General features: G+C 37.8%; 1 protein-coding gene across 2 annotated transcripts; it reads left to right on the top strand.

Annotated features, from left to right (window-relative positions):
• The first annotated feature begins 6,005 nt into the window (after positions 1–6,005).
• On the top strand, positions 6,006–21,924 carry PERCC1 (proline and glutamate rich with coiled coil 1). 2 transcript variants are annotated; one of them, XM_074279654.1, is made up of 3 exons: positions 6,006–6,344; positions 18,556–19,435; positions 20,381–21,924. In XM_074279654.1, exons 1-3 carry the CDS (start codon positions 6,215–6,217, stop codon positions 20,439–20,441), a joined length of 1,071 nt encoding a protein of 356 aa, XP_074135755.1. In that variant the 5' UTR covers positions 6,006–6,214; the 3' UTR covers positions 20,442–21,924. The 2 variants fall into 2 exon arrangements, with proteins under 2 accessions (XP_074135755.1, XP_074135756.1); XM_074279655.1 differs by having other exon boundaries at positions 6,280–6,344; positions 18,552–19,435.
• The last annotated feature ends 37 nt before the right edge of the window (positions 21,925–21,961 follow it).

The following is a 21,961-nucleotide window of genomic DNA, read 5'->3' as shown; positions in this document are numbered from 1 at the left end:
CAACCACATAAGTAATTCACTGGCTTTGCGCTTTAAGAAGCATGTTGTATGGGAACTATTCAGATGGTCCTCTTCACCTTGCTGTTTCCTCCAAAGTATACATTGTATGAAGAAATGCCTTTCTTTCTCTTGAAGGTCCAATCTTGAACTTTAATATTTTAGATTACTCTCCAGGTGCTTCCCAGAAAGTCTCCTTTCTCTGACTAGAAGATTAGATTCTAGGATTACATTGTCTAGGGAATTAAAATCACCCTTCCTCAACATAGGGGATTTATATTGTTGCTATATCTTAAGCTTGGAAAGTTCAATCTTAGGATTTCTTTAAAACACATTTTTATCTTTGCCATGTACTTCTACTAAAAGTCACTATCAATTGTTCATGATGGGAGGAACTCTATTTGGACACAGGTTCCTTTTCTTTCAATAACCAGAATCCAGCTCATTTATGCTGTATTCAAATCGGTTTTCTCAAAATTCAGGTTGGAAGGAGGGAGAAATATTGAGCTGGTCTATTTAATTACTTCCATAGATTTTTAGGGAAGTGCAGCCTTCTGATAAAATTCTATTTTCTTGAATTTCAGTCAGCCAACCCTCAGGAGTTCCCTATGACATATCAGCAAAGCACCAATAGTCATGTTTACACTTCTTGGAGAAGTGGCCCCAGATACCACAATATAGAATCCCATTTACTTTAATCTATTCAGATTGGTTGGGAAAACTCATCATATTGATGAGCCCTATTTACCCTTGTGCTTTCTTTGAGAGACAATACTATATTAAAAAAAATCAATTGAAGGAACAAGGGATATTAAAACTAAAAAGGGGAAGATTGAGGAAGGTGGTAGTATAGGAAAGGTGTGGATTTATTTTCAGATATTGGAAGAACTGTCCCATTAAAAAAAAAAAGGAATACTTTTTTTTTTTTTTTTTGCTTGACCCCATAAAACCAACAACCAAGAATACAAGATAGAAGTTATAGAGAAGTGGATTTTGGTTCAGTGCAAAGAAAATTTCCTTCCATTAGAACTATCTTCAAAAGAAATGTCAACCCTTGTGTCTCTTTGCATCCCAAGGGAATTTTCTGCTCAATCCAGGACAAGGACAAAAAGCCCTACATATTCCTCTTGTAGACAGCAGAGGGAGCTGTCATAGTAGCTTCAATGACCTGAACCCTTTGGAACTCAGGGACGCACGAATACCTTTTTTCTCCAAGTATTTATTAAGCTAACACCTAATGTGTCTCAGACATTAGAGATATAATGATAAAAGCAAAATATTCCATTTTGTCAAGGAGGATATATTTTATAAGGGTGAACAACATGCATTAATAAATTGAAAATATATGCAAATTAATTTGGTAGAGATGGTATTACCACCTAGGGGAGGGAAATCAGGAAAGGCTTCATGTAAGAGGAGGCACTTAAGCTCAACTCTGAAGAAAGCATTCTGAGATGCAGGGAAGGAAGTATATCCAGGCATATAAAACACTTTGTTTAAAGACATGGAAATGGAAGATAGAATGTTGTCTGCAAGGAAGAGTAAATTGGATAGTTTGGCCAGAGCATAGAGTACAGAATGGGGAGCTAGTGTGGAAAGATAGATTGGAACCAGATTTGAAGCATTTTAAATGCCCAGAGGAGAGGAGTTCGTATTTGTTCCCAGAGCAATAGAGAATCACTGAGTGAGGCTTCTCCAGCAAGTGGATGACATGGCAGACGTGCTTTAACTTCTACATATTGTCTCCCTCATTTAGAGTATGAGCTTCTTGAGGATAAGGACTGTCCTGCTTTTTTTTTTTTTCCTATTTATTTTCCCAATACTTACTATATACATAATAAGATACATAGTACCTTGGTACTTAGTACATAATAAGAGTTTAATAAAGGCTTTTTAATTTATCCACTTATTCATTACTGATGAAGTGATATCTTTGTGTTCCCTCTCCAAGACTGGCATCTCCTGTCTGTCTGTCTGTCTGTCTCTCTCTCTATGCCTTTCTTTGAAGTCAGGATTAAGCGACTTTCTAGGGTGTTGAAGCCAGTTAAGTGTCTGAGGTTGGATGTGAATTTGAATTCAGATTCTCCTAACTACAAGGCTGGTGCTCTATCCACTGTGCTTCCTAGCTGCCCCCTCTCACATTTCTTGAAATGATTCTAGGAGGAGGATTGGCAAAATCTTCACTGCCCTGTTCTACATTAAGAACTTTCCTTTGCCTTTAATCACTGGGCAACCAGATATCCTCTATTAACATTCATTCTATCCTCTATAGATCTTAACAGCTATAGAATGCTATATATGTTGTAAGATGGTGTAATTGTGTTAATTAGTTCTGTTGAAATATTTCTCTCTTAAAAGAGAGAGTTCATTGTGTGTGGAGAGAGGGAGTAATATCAGAAAATTACTATAATGGAAGAACAAACAGCATTAAAAAAGAAAGAAAGAAAGAAAGAAAGCAAAGTATCCAAGAAAGAAAAAAAGGAGAAGAGGGAGGGAAAGAAAGAAAGGAGGAAAATTAGGAAGGAAGGAAGGGAGGGAGGGAGGGAGAAAGGAAAGAAGGGAGGAAGGAAGGAAGGAAGGAAAGAAGGGAGGAAGGAAGGAAGGAAGGAAGGAAGGAAGGAAGGAAGGAAGGAAGGAAGGAAGGAAGGAAGGAAGGAAGGAAGGAAGGAAGGAAGGAAGGAAGGAAGGAAGGAAGGAAGGAAGGAAGGAAAAGGAAGGAAGGAAGGAAGGAAGAAAGGAGAATTAAGGACTTAGATTAAAAGTGAATGTGACTTAAAAGGGTACTTCCTCATTTTGAAGTCTGAGAAAAAATTAATCAATTGGAAGAGGAGGCTGAACAATTGAAGGCATTGCTAGCATGAGAGAGCCCACAGGGATGGAGGTAATAAAGAAGTCTGGAGATTGAAAAATCAGATGACCATTTTTGTTAAATTCATAAAGAAGAAGAAGCAGGTGCAGGGAAGTAGGGGAAGGAAGAGATCATACAGGTAGTAAGCACCTGAGGCCAGATTTAAACTCCAAAAATGAGTCTTCCTGATTTCAGGTCAGAGACACTCTATTCACTAGACCACCTATCTTGGGAACTTAGAATTCACTTAATTCACCTATATGGACTAGGTAAGTAAGGAAACTGAGACCAAAAGAGACTTTATGATTTACCTAAAATCATACACAGTGAGAAGAAGAGACAAGTTTCCAACCCATGCCCCTGACTCCAAATTCAGTGCTTTTTCTGCTGCAATATGCTGTGATTCTATAAACTTCAGTTGAACCAGATAGAGCAAGCCAACTAGTCCTAGCCAATATATTTCAAATTTAAAATGATGAGACCTTTATTTGTGATTTAGAAACCAGGTAATTACAATATAAGTCAAGCACAATAGTTGACAAATGACTGGCTTTTGAGATGGTCCCCTACTAATGAGAGGAATGTTCAGAGCCTGGCTGCCTCTAGTCAAGGAGGTGGCTCATTGCTAAAGAAGTGGGCATTTTGGAATAACAAAGTAATCCCCTCATTGATTGTTGGGTCCAAGGAACTGTTGACTGTGGCAGCAGTGATGACTGCCAATGGCAGTGACAATAATAGTTACTTGTACCAGCAATAACAGTATCAATGACCCAATTCAAACTAGTGAGGAAATTTAACAGTTGTTGCAGCTGGAGATTGGAGACTAGGGAGCTGAGTATTGAGCTTTAGCATCTTGTGGGGCCACTACCTGAATCCCAATAGACTATGGGGCCATTGCCAGAGCCTGGATATTACAACTATTTCTGCTTTCAGTAGCCTGAATGGGATGATGGCTCCTGATTTTCCATTTAAAATAGATGGCATATTATGATGTACTATCTCTTTTTTATTCCCTCTCTTTTTCCAAAGTGAGTAGAAGCTGATTCCAAAATTTAATCTGTTCTGTGATATAATTAATGGCCAACTCAAATGTAAAGTTACTTTTCTAATTTCTGTTGAAATAGTTTGATTTTCATTTCTAGGTAGACAGATTAATTGTTCTGTTGTCAGTCTAAGCGTTCCTTTTTTTTTTTTTTTTTTTTGAGAACAGGACCAAGATGGAGGGTCATGGTGATAAAGTACAGGGAACAGGAAGAAAGAAATGAAGGAAATAAGCATTTATAAAGGATGTGTGAGTCATTGTGCTAATTATCTCATTTTATCCTTACAGTAACTCTAGGGGATAGATGCTATTATTATTCCCATTTTGCAACTAAGGAAATTGAGGCAGATAGAGGCTAAATGACTTGCCCAGGTTCATTTAGCTAGTGATTGTCTAAATCTGTCTCAGGGCTCCAAGTGTAGAATTCAAATCACTGTACTACCTACCTTCCGAAAAGCATGTGGAGTTCAATGTACAGAGACAGCTTAGAATGCACTCCCTTAGAATTCTTCTCTGCTATTAAGTTAAACTCCAGATCTGTATATCCTGCTTTAGTCTTTCTCCTGAACTCCATTCTAACATGAACTTTTGGACATTTTAAATTGGATATCTTTTAGTCATGTTAATCTTAACATTGTAAAAACAGAACTCATTGTCTTTCTTCCAAGACCCACCCCTCTTCCAAACCTCCCTATTTCTTTCTAATTTATCTTCTTACTTTATTATGCATTTTTTCCCTTTCACACTTTCCACTTTTTATTTAAATTGACCTTTTTGCTGTTCCTTAGATATGACATCCTATTACCTGTCTCAATGCCTTTGCAGAGGCCTCCCCCATGACTGGAATACTATCTCTCTTCTTTTGCACTTTTTAAAACCCCTAGTTTCCTTTAAATCTCAGCTCAAATGTTTCTTTCTACACGACCATTTTTGATCTCCCCCCCCACACACACACACCTTGCAACACCTTTTCACCCTGCATTTATATGAAAAAGAATATACACTTTATATGAAAAGAATATACACCTTTTCACCCTGCATTTATATGAAAAAGAATATACACTTTATATGAAAAGAATATATGGAGGTCTCCTCCAATAGAATTTCAAGAAAAGGAATATTTCCTTCTTCCCCAGTGTTCCCAAAGTCTAGCACAGTACTTTAATAAAGTTTAATAAAGCTTGTTGATCAACTGGAGTCTGATATTGTTTGCTTTGACTTTGTGACCCCAGAATCTAACCCAATATTTTGAACTTATTCAGTACCAAACACATATTTAAAAGAGGCTGGCTACAATGGAGTTCCACTTGTCATATTTGGAACTCCAGATTCCTGTATCTAAGCTGCCTTCAGGCCTAAGTATGGGGATGTCATTAAATACTTAAAAAGGAACATATGATTTAGAATCGGGAGATGGATTCCTCCTACTTATTAGATGTGATTGTTTCTTCATCTGTAAAATGAGGTTGGATTAAATGATCTCTAAGTTCTTCAACTCCTCAAATCCTATGGACACACAAAACAAAAAGGAGGAGGGATTAGGAAAGCAAGAGCTTGGGATTCATGTGGAAATCAGTCTGTCTGCAGCTCAGAATGATAAGAATGATAAGAATGAAATTTCAAGGACCAATGAAGAGAACACAATTATTTGTGATCAATCTCCTTCCATGGGTTCTGAGCTCCAGAGCAGGATAAAATATCATCACCACTCTTGTTCCTCAATGCATCAGCCCACAACCAAATATAATCTTACCAAGAAACCCAGCCCTTAAGGTTGGTGGTGAGTTGGGCCAGGACAGTTGGGAAGGAGAAGGGATTCAGAACTGAGTCTGGCTTCCTCATCTTTCAATCCTAAGAAGTCCAGGCAGGGAAAGATTTATTCTGAGGGTCCAGAGTTAGGCAGATGCTTCTGCTAGGCAAGGAAGACAAACCTCCAGTTCTTTTCTCCCTGGCTCATTTGGTCCAGAGCCCAGGAAGCTCTGTCTCTCTGTTTACATAGAGAGTCTGGATAAGCTTATGTTCTTTGGAGGAGGCCTACTCCAGGAGTCAAAATAGCATGAAATTTAATTTTACACCTATTTGATCAAGCCTGATTCAGGCTCCAATCAGAAGGGGAGATAAGGGCCCTCGGGACAAGTGTGCCAGGCAGCTGTGCAGCTGGAGCTGGAGTTTTAACAGGCGTCCTGACAGGGACAACACTCAAAGGTCCCCTGGCAGGCCGGCCATTAAGGTGAACCCTATCTTCCACCCACACGGGTTTCTTTGCTGTAGTGTTCCCCGGTTGCTGGGCGCCAAAGCAAACTCAGGCTCTGTTTGCCAAGTCTACTATGACAATACAGCCACCAAATATTTGTCAGCCGCCAGCGCTAGGGCTGACTATAAATACTTCAGCCACAGGTGGAGAACTGCTGCATTCAGAGGAAGACCTGGGGAGCCTTTTTTGCCTAGTCCCTGAAGGTAAGAGTTCTTGAGGGCCCCAGAAAAAAGAGGGATGGGAAGGGAAAATGAGCCATTTCCACTTCCCCTTAGCCTTGAAATAGGCTATGACTGTTCATTCTAGAGACCAAAAGACCTCTCTCCTTTTCCTCTTCCTATATATGTATGTATGTATACACACATATGTGTATATATACACACACACACATACACACACACACGTGTGTGTGTGTGTGTGTGTGTGTGTGTGTGTGTGTGTGTGTGTGTGTAAACATCTTCTCCTTTCTCAGGGAATAAGGACAATTGTCTACCTGGTGTTCAGGGAGCAATAGGACAATCAGTCTTTTCCTCTGTACAACTCCCATGGGGGCCTGAAATAGAGAATATACTTGGAGCCAGATGATTTGAGTTATTTCCTATGTGATTTTGGACAAATAACTTCCTATTTTGGGACCTCAGTTTTTGAATCTACAAAATGGGGCATTAAGGTTTGACTCAGTTTCTGAATCTGTAAAAGCTTATGAAGTGGGGAGCAGGGCAGGAGGCAGTGTTCTATAATGCACAGAGTACTTGAAGTCAAGAGATTTGGCTAGGTTTAAACTTGGGGCTCTACTGCCCAACTACCTGGACCTCAAAATCCACATCTATAAAACTAAGGGATTTGGACTTTTTCAACGGAAATCTATGATCCTACTATTTCCAAGATCCCTTCCAATTGAAATCTAAAATCCTCAATCATGTACTTCCTTAATCTCTATTAGTACTTAATCATAGAATCCTAGTAGTGGAATAATTTCTATTTCTGGATAGCAGAAGTTAGGGGTAGGGGGCAGGGAAGCTATCCTTGGGAGATAAGTGGACTTGAAGGGATCATAGGACATCAAAGATCAAGATACACAGACTTGCCCAAAAAAAAAAAAAAAAAGAAAGAAAGAAAGAAAGCATCCTATTCCCTGGACTTAAGTGAGCCATACTCCCTCAAACCAAGTCAGGGCAAAGGAATTTTTGAGATATGAGGCAGAGCACAGAGGATTAGAAATCTTTACTCTCTAAGAGGGGTTATTCTTGCAACAAGATACATAGCAGTTGGTTGAGACAACCTACTTAGTGAATGGAAATTTCATCAGTGACCAAGTGTTAGCCCCAAACAGTCATCCACTGATGATTTGTGCCTAAAAGTTAGTCTCAGATTGGCTTACTAATATCTTTTCATACCCACATCAGGCTGGCCCAGCCTGTCCTTTCTAAGGGTATAGGCTACCGACAATTACAATCCAGGTTCTTCGTTCCTAGGCTCTAATACTCCTCGTTGCCAACAATGAATCTTGAAGGAGATTTCCCAGATGTGAGACATTCTTTTTGATTCATGAATGGGTAGAACCAATAGAATCATAGATTCTCAGACCTTGAAGGGACTTCAAAAGTCCATGCAGTTCATCCTTTTTCTAAAAACAAAGCTCTTTTTTTATAATTTCACTGACAAATGGTTATGTTTTGCTTGGCAAAATCCAATGAGGGAGAACTCATTACCTCCCAAGACAGCTTACTTCAGTTTTGGACAGTTCATATTGTTAGCAGGTTTTTCTTTATCTGTCTATCTGAAATTTCCCCTGGTCCAAATTTTGCCTTCCAGGGCCAAGTAGAAGAAGCTTAAATTCCCTTCCACATCAAAACCTTTCAGATACATGAAAACTATAATGATGTTCCTTTAATATTTTCTTCTCTAGGCTAAATATTCCCAGTTCTTTCAAATGTTTTTATATTGCATAACCTCCATAGAATCTTGACAGAGGTTTTTAATATTTCATGTGTTATGGTCTTCTTTTGGCAATCTCATAAAGCCTAGGGACCATCTCTCTGAATCATATTACATAAATAAAATACTTAAGACGTATTATACATTTTATATGTATATGCATATATGTATGTATACATGTAATATACATTTAATAAAATATATTAATATATAAAATATATTCCATTTATTCAATGGAAACTAATTACACTGAAATAGATCCAACTTTTTTCCCATCCAGGTTTATAGAGTCCTTAACATCTTTAGATTCCTAGTTAAGAATTCCTGATATAAAAAAGGTCCTGATATAAAAAGGTACAACATCTCTAAGGTCCCTTACAGCATGAGGGTTTTATGAAAAGAATGAAATGGAAAATAAAGTGCTATTTCAGGACCATTTCAAGGTTTCCTTTTTCTAAATCTAATCAATAAAAACTTCCATGTTGCAGTTGATTTTTTGAAAGTCATTTTGAGAATATAGATTATGAAGTTTGAAAGGCAAAGTTTTATAAATGATTCTTAAGATGTGTTAACATCTTAAGCTATATATATGTAGGACTTTATTATCTTTTATTTTTCTTTGTTCCATAAGTTTTATTAAGATCACATTTTATGTCAATTGTGTGTGTGTATATGATGTATGATCTCATTCTGAAAAAGAATTCAAAATCTCAAACAAAAGAAATGTGAGAGGTTTTCTTCCAGGATACTTAATAGTTAATAATAATAGCCAACATAGATATAGATGGATTATAGATAGCATTTAAAGGCTTGCAAAGAAATTTATAAATATTTTCTCATTTAATCCTTACAATCACTCTGAGAGATAGGTACTATTATTACATTCATTTTACAGATGAGAAAAGTGAGGCAGATTGGTTAAGTGACTTGTCCTGGATCACATTGCTAGTAAATAGCTAAAGAAGGCTTTGAATTCAGGTTTTCCTGATTCCAGGCCCATTGCTCAACCCACCCCCTACTTATCACTCATTTAAATAAGGGCTTCTTAAACTCTTTCCACTTGCAACCCCTTTTTGCCCAAGATATTTTTTTACACAACCCTGAATGTAGGCATATAAATCATTTACTGATAAAAAATCATAAAGAAATTTATTTAAAAACAATTCTTTGGCATACATATAATTTTACCATTTATTAAAGTCAAAAGCAAATTTGCATACTAATGAAATGGATGTGCTTGTTTTTTTTTTACATTAAGAATTAAGTCATGGTGGAAAATGTAATACCTTTGACTGTTGCCAGATTTTCTACAACCCTCACATTTAGTTATGTAGCCATGTGGGGTCATGACTTAAGTTTAGGAAGCTCCAATTTAAATACCTCTTAAACATTACCTGGAAATCCTGCAATACAGTTCTTGTAGTGTCTTCTTCTGGAGCTGAGGGCTCTGCCACACTCCAGACTCAGTCTGCAGAAAGGAATGTCAGAGGTTTAACAAGTCCATCTGGCTTCAGATGCTAACCCTATTCTAGTCATTCCCCAGCTCTGACTTCCCTTCTGCCCTCATCTCCAATCCCTTCTTTGACACCCTGTTCCTCATCCAGCTTCTATCACCACCTCTGCCTCTGGCTGGTTCACTGTGAAACAGTTGGGATGAACAAAAAGTATGTAAGATTGGGAGATAGAAGACCAGGACCCCTGCCTCATGGTCAAGCAGGTTAGATAATGTTTGACATTCTATAAGAAAAAGAGAATATATAAGGCATAAGGTATAAGAAAGAAGGTAGGGATGTTTTCTAAATCTTAGAGATCCTTATTTTGTCAGTGAAGTGGAAACAATACCTCCAACCCTAAGTCCCTAATACTCCTCCCTTTCAGGCCACAATGAACATAAAGGAATTTTAACTCAGGAAGGAGATGAGAAAGAGCCAAAGAAAGGTGTTCTGAATTACTAGTGGGATATTAGGAAGTTGATTTGACTATGAATTATTAAAAAAACCTAAACTACAAAAAATGGTGACAAAACCTCCCACCTATATAAACCTGTAAGATTTCCTTATAACAGTCCTATAAAATTTGTAGTGCAAGTAATGTTATCCACAACTAATAGGTGAGGAAACTAATGCCCCAAGATGTGAAATAATTTGTCCAGGATCATCCAACCTAGTAAGTGATGAAGCCAGGATACAAACAAAGGTTTTCCAAGTCCAACACTCTTTTCATCACACTAATTCATGGAAGGAAGTGCCAATCACCCAGGCTGTAGTTCAAGCACCACAGAATTTTCCAAGGATGGGAAAGGTGAGTCTAGAAATCCTATTTGATCTTATAATGAACACAGAGATTTAAATGCTTTGTAATCTACTCCATCATTCAGTTATTTATCAAATAAATGAGAAAACATCTTTTTTCCTCCAATCTGGGACCTTCTTAACTTCATAAAATCCAGGAGTTGCAAGAACTCTAAGAGTTCCCCTAATCTGATCCCCCAGGTTTTGTAGAAGAGAAAACTAAGAACCTGTAGGGGGAAAGAAGGAACTTGCCTAATAGCAGAGGAAGTGGTAGAAACCAAATTTGAATCCAGATCTTTAGACTCCACATCTGGTACACTACTGCTGCAATTAAGCTGTTTGAGGGGTCCTGACCCAACTAGGTACTACATCACCTATCAAAAGGCAGTCAGGGGAAGCATCGGATTCCTGACGACTTTGAAAGGACTTAAGCCCTCCCACACACATTGGTAGTTTGTGGTTCTTCTGAGAAGTATTGGTTTACATTTTTTGAATTATCTATCAAAGAATGGCTTTTGATTTCATATATTTTTGTTAGTTACCTACTTATTTTAGAAATTAAGCCTTTATTTGAGATATGTGATATACTTTCCCCCAATCTGTTTAATTTTGTTCATTCAAAAGCTTTTCAATTTCATGTAATTGAAATTATCTATTCTATCTTTTGCAATTATCTTAAACCCTTGTTTAATTAAGAAGTCACCCCTTAACCATAGCTTTGAAAAATACCTGATCTGATTTTTACCATATTAATTTTTTTTTTACCATATATTTAACATATATTGGATTACTTGCCATCTAAGGAAAGGAATAGGAGAAGGGGGGGAAATTGGAACACAAGATTATGCAAGAATTAGTGTTGAAAAATAAAAAATAAAAAATAAAAAGCTTTAATTAAAAAAAAAAAAAAGAAAGAGATATCTAATCTCATTCTCTCTTGTGTGTGTGATATGACCTTTAATAAATACTCAGGTCATCTTTCCACTTCAAGTTTATTTTGCTAAATAAGGTATTGGTCCAAATTCTTCCATACTGCTTTAAGTTCTCAAACAATTATCATTAAATAGGAAGTTCTTTTTGAGATAATATATATTTTCAAGCTTAATTGGATATTGAGTTTTTAAATTCAATTATTTATGAATCTTCCCTGTCTCATCAATTCCACTAATTTACTTTTCTATTTTAACCAATATCAAATAGTTTTAATGAATACTGCTTATAATATTATTTGAAGATTAGATATTATATGGCCACCCCCATCATCATACTTTTTTTTATTGTTTCCTTGAAAATGAATTTTGTTCCTCCAAATGAATTTCACTGTCTAGATGAATAACAATCCTTTTTGCCCAGTGGAAATAGTATGGGTTGAATCTGCAGGGGCCCTAAGATATATACTAGAAATTTCTTTTTCTTTTTTTCTTTGCTGAGGCAATTGGGGTTAAGTGACTTGCCCAGGGTCACACAGCTAGTAAGTGTTAAGTATCTGAGGTCATATTTGAACTCAGGTCCTCCTGACTTCAGGGCTATCCATTTTGCCACCTAGCTGCCCCAGGAACTTCTTTAATAATAATAATAATAATAATAAAGCACTAAATTGATCTTGTATTGGTTGCTGTTATCTTGTCTCTAGTTTGCTCAGAATGGAATGCAGAATAGACTCTAGCATTCTAGTTCTTACAATTAATTGATTGCTTGATTCTACATAAATAAGATATGACCATACTTGTGGATAGTCTGAGGGTTTTGTAATAATTGACTATTATAATCCTATCTTGCCCTATGAATCCAACAAAATCTAACTCCCATGCACTCAGGGTACCTAAAAACATTGTGTCTTCTACTTCTATAGCATATTAACCAGCATTTATTATGTAAATGAAGATAAAGAGCTCTAAGCCCCCCTAATCCAACTCCAAGAAGTAACATAGGCAGGGTCACACAGGTAGTGTCAGAAGTGGGATTTGAACCAAGCTCCTCCAATTTCAAAGTCAATACCTTCCCTATCATTCTACATAATCATTGATTATAGTCCAGAGAAACATAATAGGTTAAACTACATTGCAGGATGGATGGGGGGAGGAAACTTAATGCCATAGAAACATAATCACAAATTAAATTAAATTCACCAAGGTTTATTATAGGCCAACGATGCAAAGGGCATGTGCCAGGTACTGGGGATAAAAGACAAAGGATAAAATAGTCTTTGTCCTCAGTGAGATTACAGTCTATTAATAGATTTTATTCTACAGCACAATATCTACTTGGAAAAGTAAATACGTTTATAACTTGTGGGGAGGGAAGGAGGGAAGGAAAGGCTAAAAGAGAGAGAGGGAAAGGGAGGAGAAGGAGAGGTTTACTATTTCTTGAGTGTTTTTTTACTGATATACTAAACTTTTCTTAATTCTCATAACCATCCAGAAAGGTGGGAATGGAACTAGTTCTTTCCTCCCACCAATAAACCAGGGCAATGACACCACAAATAGAACACAATTATTCCCATGTCATTCTGATACTCAAAAATCTTGAAAGGTTCCTTACTACCCAGAGGACAAAATGCAAATTCCTTAGAATTAATTTAAAAGCCTTTCACAATCTGTTTCCCATCCACCTTTTCAAGCTTAACTAATTTTTTTCCATTTATAAATTCTCTTTTCCAGTAAAACTGGGTCCACATCTGTATACATGATATTCTATCTCCCACCAATGTGCCTTTTGCACAATTGGCCCCTCATGTCTGGAATGCACTTCCCCTCATTCATGCCTCATAAAATCTTAAGTTTCTTGCAAGGCATGGCTCAAGTGACATTTCCTACAAACCTTTCCTGATGCTCTTAGATGGTAATGCTCTCTGTTCTTAAAATTACTTTGTATTATATTGTATATCTTATATGCTTACTTACTCATGTAACTATAGTGTAGGTAGCCTATCTTATAGAGAGTTTGGATATTGTTACCATAGCAATATCCAACTCAGTTTTTAAAGACCAATGCTGCTGGCTATATAATTTCTTAACACAATAACAAATAATACAGAGACTTATCTAAATATTTCAACAATGTATCAACCATGGAAAAACTTTGCTGCCAGAGTCACCTCTAAACATTAATCATTATTGCTGACTTTTGATGAGAACACAAAAAACAAGAGAACCAAGAAGTAAACCAACTGGAAGTAAAAAAAATAATGAGCCAAACAATGGGAACTTTAGGAGTAAAAAGGAGAAGGGTAATATAAAGAGAAAATACAGCCCCCCTAGGAACAAATCCCTCCAGGTTTTAAACCATTTTGTCCATTAAACCATCAATCGCATTAACCTAGAAATGGTACCTAGTAGCTGCCTATGGCTTTTGATACAGTGTAAATTCTTTGGGTTTTTGTGTGGAATTTTCAGTTTTTAGTAACTCTCTAGAGATAGATAACGAACTGCTTCTAATATTCAAATATTCCATTGACAAAAAGGAATGATTGGAAGTCCTTTGTTGTCAAATTCAAGTCTGTTCAAAACTTCTGTAGTGCCCTTTTTATCCTCAGCAGATGTCACAGAGACTCTTTTTATTGAAGGGCCATAAATATCATTTATTTTGATGCCATAAAGCCATTACGTGGTGAAGGGGATGTTCCCAAACACTCAAAAAGACAGATGACTGTAAAATCTTTCCCTGTCTCTATATCTTTCTTTCTCTTTAGCCTTGAATATTTTTATCCATTCATCCAACCACCCATGCATCCATCTAGCATTTGTTAAGCACCTGACTTATATCAGGAATTCTGCTATGGGGACTAAAAACACAAAAGCAAGAGATTCCTGCCCTTAAAAAATTCACATTTTTCTTATATTCAACAAAGTCATGGGATCACAGAATTATTGAGCTTAAAAAAAAGAAACAGAAAAAAAGACTAAATAGCTCAGAGCCAAGGACAGTACATTCTATTTCATATTATATTTTTAATATAAGCTCTTACTAGATTCTAAATGCATAGAGTGCAGAGGCCATATTTATTTTTTATATTTCAAGCAGTATAGGGTCTCAATTTTAAAAAAGGTTTTATTGATGCTCTTTTCTTTTTTGTTTCATATCCCTGTCATTTCCTAAGGATTTTCTCTCCCCAACAGAAGCCTCTCTTATAATAAGTAAATACAGTCTTCTTCTTCTTCTTCTTCTTCTTCTTCTTCTTCTTCTTCTTCTTCTTCTTCTTCTTCTTCTTCTTCTTCTTCTTCTTCTTCTTCTTCTTCTTCTTCTTCTTCTTCTTCTTCTTCTTCTTCTTCTTTTCTTCTTCTTCTTCTTCTTCTTTTCTTCTTCTTCTTTTCTTCTTCTTCTTCATCTTCTTCTTCTTCTTCTTCTTTTCTTCTTCTTCTTCATCTTCTTCTTCTTCTTCTTCTTCTTCATCTTCTTCTTCTTCTTCTTCTTTTCTTCTTCTTCTTTTCTTCTTCTTCTTTTCTTCTTCTTCTTTTCTTCTTCTTTTCTTCTTCTTCTTCCTTCTTCTTCTTCTTCTTCCTTCTTCTTCTTCTTCCTTCTTCTTCTTCCTTCTTCTTCCTCCTTCTTCTTCCTTCTTTTTTTTTTTCCTGAGGCAATTGGGGGTAAGTGACTTGACCAGGATCACACAGCTAGGAAATGTTAAGTGTCTGAGATCAGATTTGAAAACTCAGGTTCTCCTTACTTCAGGGCTGGCACTCTTTCTACTGTGCCACTAAGTTGCCCCCAGCCTTAACTTCTTATCCAAGCACCAGGACGATGTTTTCACTTTCACTCTTTGATATCTCTAACTGATAAATTGGACTCATCACTTTCTCTCTGTACTAATTTCTTTTCCTGATTTACTCCTTTGTAAATGGTACACAGTCACAGAGGCAAAACACCTTAACTTCTTCCAATCTTGCTTCTCAAGATCAGAAAGCTACCTTTTCCCTTTGTATATTTTATCTGTAAGGTCTATTTATTAAAGGGAACTGCCCCCTTTGGTTTTGTCAATGCATCAATTGATTTCCTCCTTTTTTTCCCTTCACATTTTTATCCATCATAAGCCCCATAGTTAAGAACCTTTGATGAAGTGTTTGTAATATTTATTAGTCATTCACTAAGGAAACTTTGTCTCTCAATTAAAATCAAATGGGAGAACGTGAGAAACGGATATTTCTCTCATATTTAATAATTAATTACTATATTAGGATCAAGATTTTTGCCCTTTCTACTTCCTTATTCAGAAACCAACCAGTGTGGGAAATTTCTCTTAGAGATTAACCCAAGTCAAGATCTAATCAGACAGATAGTAAAAGAAATTCTAAATTTAGGTTAATAGGTATATTTCTGGTCATTGTATCTGTTCAAACAGGTAAATGTTGATTCTTCCTATTGTCAAGATAGTTGATATGGAAATTGATGTCTCTTTGACTAAGATTTGAGGGACCTATGTCACATACCCCAAGATAGCCCAACTCCCATTTGATTAACCAATCAGAGGTGATTAGGCATCCCTCAGGAACATGTTCTCCTTGAAGGGCTTTGACTTCACCACCAATAGGGATCTTTGGTTGAAGAGATACTGTTAAATGATCATTTTTTTTTTTTTTTTTTTTTTTTACTAATAATCTGTTGGCCTTAGTAATAAAATGATTAAGTTTCCCAGAAAGAAAAGGATCAGTTACCTACTTTTCTTTCTTTAATAATTTTTTTTCTTGCTTTAATAATGAATAGGTAGAGCCTTCTAAGATTTGATAGATGCTCTATATACATAATCTCATTTGGCTCTCATGAGAACTCTGTGAGTTAGGTCTCCCAGGTATTGTTATTCTCTTTTTTGCAGTTGAGGAGATTGAGGTTCAGAGAAGTTAAATGACTTGTTAATTATTACATGACTTTTATAGAGTATCCCCTTATAATATAAAGAAACTGGACTAGAAGATCACATTTATACAAATTAAAAAACAAAACAAAACAAAACTGAAACCAAACACAAGTTTGAACAACAAAGTATTTCTTTCTATACAGCAGAACCTAAAAAGATTTTATATGAAATTACAAATCTCCATTTCACATTGGTTTTTAAAAATATGTAATTTTTTTTATTTCAGAGTTTTCTTGCTTGTTTCTGCTTTCTTCTGAACTTCCTTATGTTATCCTCTGAATAATTTCTAAAAATGTTCAAATAGACCTCTTTTTTAAAAAATTACAATTTCTGAACCCTTTTATCCATACCCTACTAAAAAACTGAGAGAGGAAAAAAAAAACTTTGTATCAAATGAGCATAGTCAAATAAAATAAAGTCACACAGTGGCCATGTCCCAAAATGTATGTCTCTGTACCTTACTTTTACTACTGATCAGTAGGCAGTCAGGAGGTATAAACATGCTTTACCATAGGTATTCTAGAAAGATGGCTATTATGGCATTTTTTAGATTTTTAAGTTTTTCAAGATTTCTTTTTCTTTACAAGATTGCTATTCTTGTATAAATTAGTCTGTTTCTGTTTATTTTACTTCGCTTCTGTTCATACCACCCCATATTCTCTGAAATAATTTCTTTCATCATTTCTTATGATGCAATAATATTCTATTACACATATAAACCACAATTTGTTCAGCCATTGCCCAATTGTCTAGGAGGCATGCAAGCAGCAAGGTGGCACAATAGATAGAGTGCTGTAGCTGGAGTCAGGAAGACTCATCTTACTGAATTCAACCCTGGCTTCAGATCCTTACTATCTATGTGACCATGGTCAAGTCATTCAGCCCTGTTTGCCTCCGTTTCCTCATCTGTAAAATGAATTGGAGGGGTAGGTAGGGGATACAGTGCATAGAATACCAGCCCTGAAGTCAGGAGGACTTGTTTTCAATTCTGGCCTCATATCTTGACACTTACTATGTGACCCTGAGTAAGTCACTTAGCTCCAATTACCTTGGTTTCCCACTGCCTCCAGAAAAAAAAAAAAAGCTGGAGAAGGAAATGGCAAAGCATGCCAATATCTTTGCCAAGAAAATCCCAAATAAGGTCATGAAGAATTAGACATGACTGAACAACAATCCAAAATCTTTTCTTTCCCACCTCCTTAGAATTCCTCCTTCAGGATCAGAAAGTTTGTTTTCTTGTTACTAAACTTCAAATTGTCCTTCCTCTTCACCACACTTTTCCATGTCCCCACTTGTTTCTCTGGTGAGGTTAACATTTCTGTAACAAACTATGTGTATGTGTTCAGCACCCCCTCCCTTCCCCTTACCCATTTCAGATAATAAGGTTTACTAGATGGTCTCTAAAGTTTCTTAGGCCTAAGAGTCTGAAATTTCTGTGAAAGATTGCTTCATGACTCTCCCCACACTGTTCTATCCTGTGTACATTGCTCATTATCAGTCATCAAGAACACTTTCATGCATCCTGTCATTCCCTGACTTGATAACTTCAAAGGCTTTTCACTTCCTATAGGATAAAATCCTTAGAGTGGAAATCACAATCTTTCCTCAACTTACCTTATCCCATAAATCCCGTTGGTCTTCCCTGAGAAATTTTATTACCATTCCCTCAATAAGTTATCTTTAATTGTTATTTTGTACCTGTAGTCATACTTCATCCCTAGATTAGAAGGCCATTTCTTCCCCCTTTTCAAATCTGATTCATCCATTAGTGCCAGCTGAAATCCTACTTCCTCTAGGAAGATTTCCCTGAACACTCAAGGCAACATAACTCTCTCCCTCCTCTGATCTTCTATTACATTAGTATTTAGGCATATGTTTTCCTGTATAACTTTTGTATTATAGAAATGTGTTCATTTCTGTATCCCTTGCCATACTATAAACTCTATGAGAGCAAGGAACTTTATGATATAAAAATAAAGTTTGTCTTTCTTCCAGTGTTCCAATGTTCTGCAAATTTGTGTTGAATTGAATCTAGACTATGAAAGCTGAGTTACTAAGAAAAAGGGCTGGGAGTGGGGGAATAATGTCAGTGAGGAAGGGGAAGTTCAAAATGAAACATACATATTTGTTTCTGGTCATGGAGAGTTCATCATTTCAATTAGACCTTGAAGGATGAGTTGGCTTAATGGACAGAGATGGAGGGGGGTGTATTTTTTGATAAACTGCCTAAATAGAGACGCAGAGGTAGGGTAACAAATTGAGTTGCTCAAATATGACTTTGTCAAACCTATTGACTAAGTCTTTATTTTTCTTCCCCTGCCTTCTCTTACCAGTTAGATAACATCTGTTGCGTTGGAAGGCTCCTAGCCTCAAGAGAGGAGATGGCTGCTGGAGTGATCAGAAATTTATGTGACTTTAGGCTTCAGGCTGCCTTCCATCAGCCATTCTTACCTACATCTGGCCACCGAGATCCAGATTTCCCTGAAACCTCTGAGGAGGAGGAGGAAGATGGTGAAGAGGAGGAGGAAGGTGAAAAGCCTGGAGACAACCTGGAGCTGGCGGGAAGTAGTCCAGGATGCCAGAGGTCGGACCAGAACTTGGTGACAGGTCCCACCAGGTCAAGCCCAAGTAGCACTGAGATGACTTTGCAACTCCTCCGCTTCTCTGAGCTCATCAGTTGTGACATCCAGAAGTACTTTGGTCAGAAGACAAAAGATGATGACCCAGATGCCTGCAACATTTATGAGGATTGCCGCCCACCTGGTAAATCTGCAAGGGAGCTCTACTATGCAGATTTGATGCAAATCGTCCAGAGTGGGGACCAGGAGGATGAGGACACTGACATTGCAGGTTTCCCTAAGGGCTTAGATTGCCAGGCCAGGTTCAGCTCCAGCAGAGACAGGTCTCAAAAGCTGGGGCCTCTGGTTGAGCTCTTTGATTACGGTCTCTGTCAATATGCTAGGCAGAGAGTGTCTGACAGTAGGAGGCTAAGGCTTGAAAAAAAGTATGGCCACATCACCCCAATGCACAAAAGGAAGCTGCCACAGTCCTTCTGGAAGGAGCCAGCTCCCAGCTCCTTATGTCTGCTCAACACCAGCACACCTGACTTTAGTGACCTGCTTGCCAACTGGACGTCCGATGTGGCCCAGGAGCTCCACAGTGTGGGAGGCCGGGATCTGGACAGACATGCCCTGGAGATGGATCAGTTAGAGGAAGTGTAAGCCAGCCTTATCAGAGCTGCTTTGCCCTCTCACAGAGATGGGACTGAAAAGAGAGGCTAGGTTTCCCTCTTAGACCAGGCACTGAAACAATTAGGTCCAGTGGCAGGATGAAGTAGGTTATCCTGACCTGAGTATGACCTCTCTTACTATCATTAATACTTTCATCTCCCATCATTTATTAAAAGGGAGTCCCAAACTCCAATGGGTTAGGTGTCCTACTGCCAGGAAGCTATACAGATACATATATATGTACACATATGTGTGTACATATAAAGAGACAGAGAGCTGATTCTCCCTGCTACCTGGCTCTCAACCATTAGCCTTAACCAGCACCCCACCATTTTCCCAAACCACTTAGTTTTCAGGTCACTACAGAAGATGATGCCTCTAGCACCCCATGGGGGCAGTCATATCCCCTATGTTCTCCTTCTCCACAATGAAGTAACTTCCTGGCTTTAGGATCTTTAAGAAGGTACCGGGATTGACAATAATTTCTGGACATCTTAAAGTGCTAACTCAAGCTTCTTTAAGTGTTTCTCCCAATAGCATGAAGCAAGGCAGGGATGACACTTGGTGGGGGGGGGGGGAATGGCACTGGACCAGGCTGGCAGGAAGCAAATCTTTTGATGAACTACAAGTGCTCTCCCAGGGAGGCAGGAAGAAAAGGGTGATGTGTTGATTAAATGAATAAACACTGTCTATTTACTCATGAGATAACAGCTGGAGAATCTCCTCCCCTGTGTTCTCTGCAGGGTTTAAAGGGCATCTTACAGAGTACTTGGAAATACAGGGGCTCTCTGGGGTCCCTTGAACTTTCAACTGAGCAGATTTCTCAGTTCTGTCTTGCACGAAGCCTTCAGGGCTTCTGGCATTCCCCCTCCCCAGCTGAGAGGTGGGAGCAGCTTTTAGAAGTCTAACACTGACTCTTGGGTCACTTGCAGGGTTTTGAAGGAAAGGAGGATTTTAAAGAATACTAAACACTACAACTCTCAAGCATATTAATTGGATTCAGCTGCTTCTGTATCAACCTGGCTTCTCCATGAAGGTATGAGTCAACTACGACTCTATCCAGAGGCAAAAAGCTGTGAAAATCTGGGGGGGTCTTAAGTTAGAGTCATTCTGGCCCCCATGTATGGCAAATGGGGAATTAAAGAAAAGTAACGACTAGGATCCAGCTTCCCATGATCCTCTTCATTCCTTCCTTCAAAGGCTAATAATAAAGGATAACCTTAGGTCTGGGTCCTGCCTGTTTCTTAGAACCCTAACTAATACAAATAGTACTTGGCTTCTCTTGTATTCTGTGCTGAGGGTTGGGAGTGAGATGGGGGAATCTCTAGAATATAGAAACCTGTCTATTAAGCTTTCAGGAGCCTACATTAGAGCTTGGCTAGTCAGACTGACTTTGTTACCAGATCCCTGGGCTGAGAGTGAGAAACATGAAGTCCTTTCTTCCCTAGAGCCTTCAAGCAGCAGTAAAGGTAGAATCTGAGCTCTACTAAAAGGTTCTTTTTTGCATTGAATGGGGAGGAGGAAGCTACTGTCCTGTCATCTCACTAGTGTTAACAAAATCCTGCTTCACCCAGTAGAGGACCTTGCAATCTGAGATCTCCAATTCTTCATAAGCTCAGTGATACTCCCTACCCCAACCCCAAGGAAATGCTTTGTTTCCCCGCCATCTCTGACCAGTCTATTCTGAGTCTCCAAGGCATGACTTTTTCTGTCTGAGGGAATCATCTGCTCTATAGAAAAAACTAAAAAAATTGATTATGCTATTGCTAATTTTTCTGAGCTACTGACCTAATGGGAACTCAGTATCCTCCAGAATTAGCTGTTCATTCTTAAATTACATTTTAGTTTTAATCAAAAATCTATTTTAATTGTTGTTAAACTGTTTTCAAAAACCACCAAAAAGACATCACCATGTTAGAATAGAGTTACAGTGTGTCCGACTCTGGCTGCTCAGACCAATATGAGCTCAGAATGCTCAGCCACAGTCAGACTCAAATAGTCCACGTGAATATTTGGGGTGGCTTTTCTAATTTTGTGGATTTCGAGTTTCCTTTGAGTTAATTCAATTCTGCTTTGCTCATAAAACACAGTACCTTCTCTGATGAGAACCTTCCATACTGGGTGGTCCTATTTTAATAGTTAGATACAGACCGCCCCCCTCCCTCTCTGAGGGAATGGAAAGAAATGCATGTTCCTACTAAAACTGCAGGACAAAAGAGTTTGCCCAGATATTTCAATCCCCATTAAATTATCCACTTCCCCAAATAAATAAGATTCCTAGTCATTTTCAGGGCAGCTAGGTAGCAGAAGATAGAGCCTGAGCCCTGAGTCAGGAAGCCCTGAGTTCAAGTCCAGCCTTAGATGCTTAGAGCCATGTAATCTAAGCAAGTCCCTTAACCCCTATTTGCCTTAGTCTCCTCATCTGTAAAATGAGCTGGAGAAGGAAATGGTAAACCACTTCAGTATCTTTGCCAAGAAAACCTCAAATGGGGTCAGAAACAAGTGAGCAACAA

This window comes from Sminthopsis crassicaudata, chromosome 1, assembly GCF_048593235.1.
Source record: "Sminthopsis crassicaudata isolate SCR6 chromosome 1, ASM4859323v1, whole genome shotgun sequence".
Classification (NCBI taxonomy): domain Eukaryota; kingdom Metazoa; phylum Chordata; class Mammalia; order Dasyuromorphia; family Dasyuridae; genus Sminthopsis; species Sminthopsis crassicaudata.
This window is presented reverse-complemented; position numbering and strand designations above follow the sequence as displayed.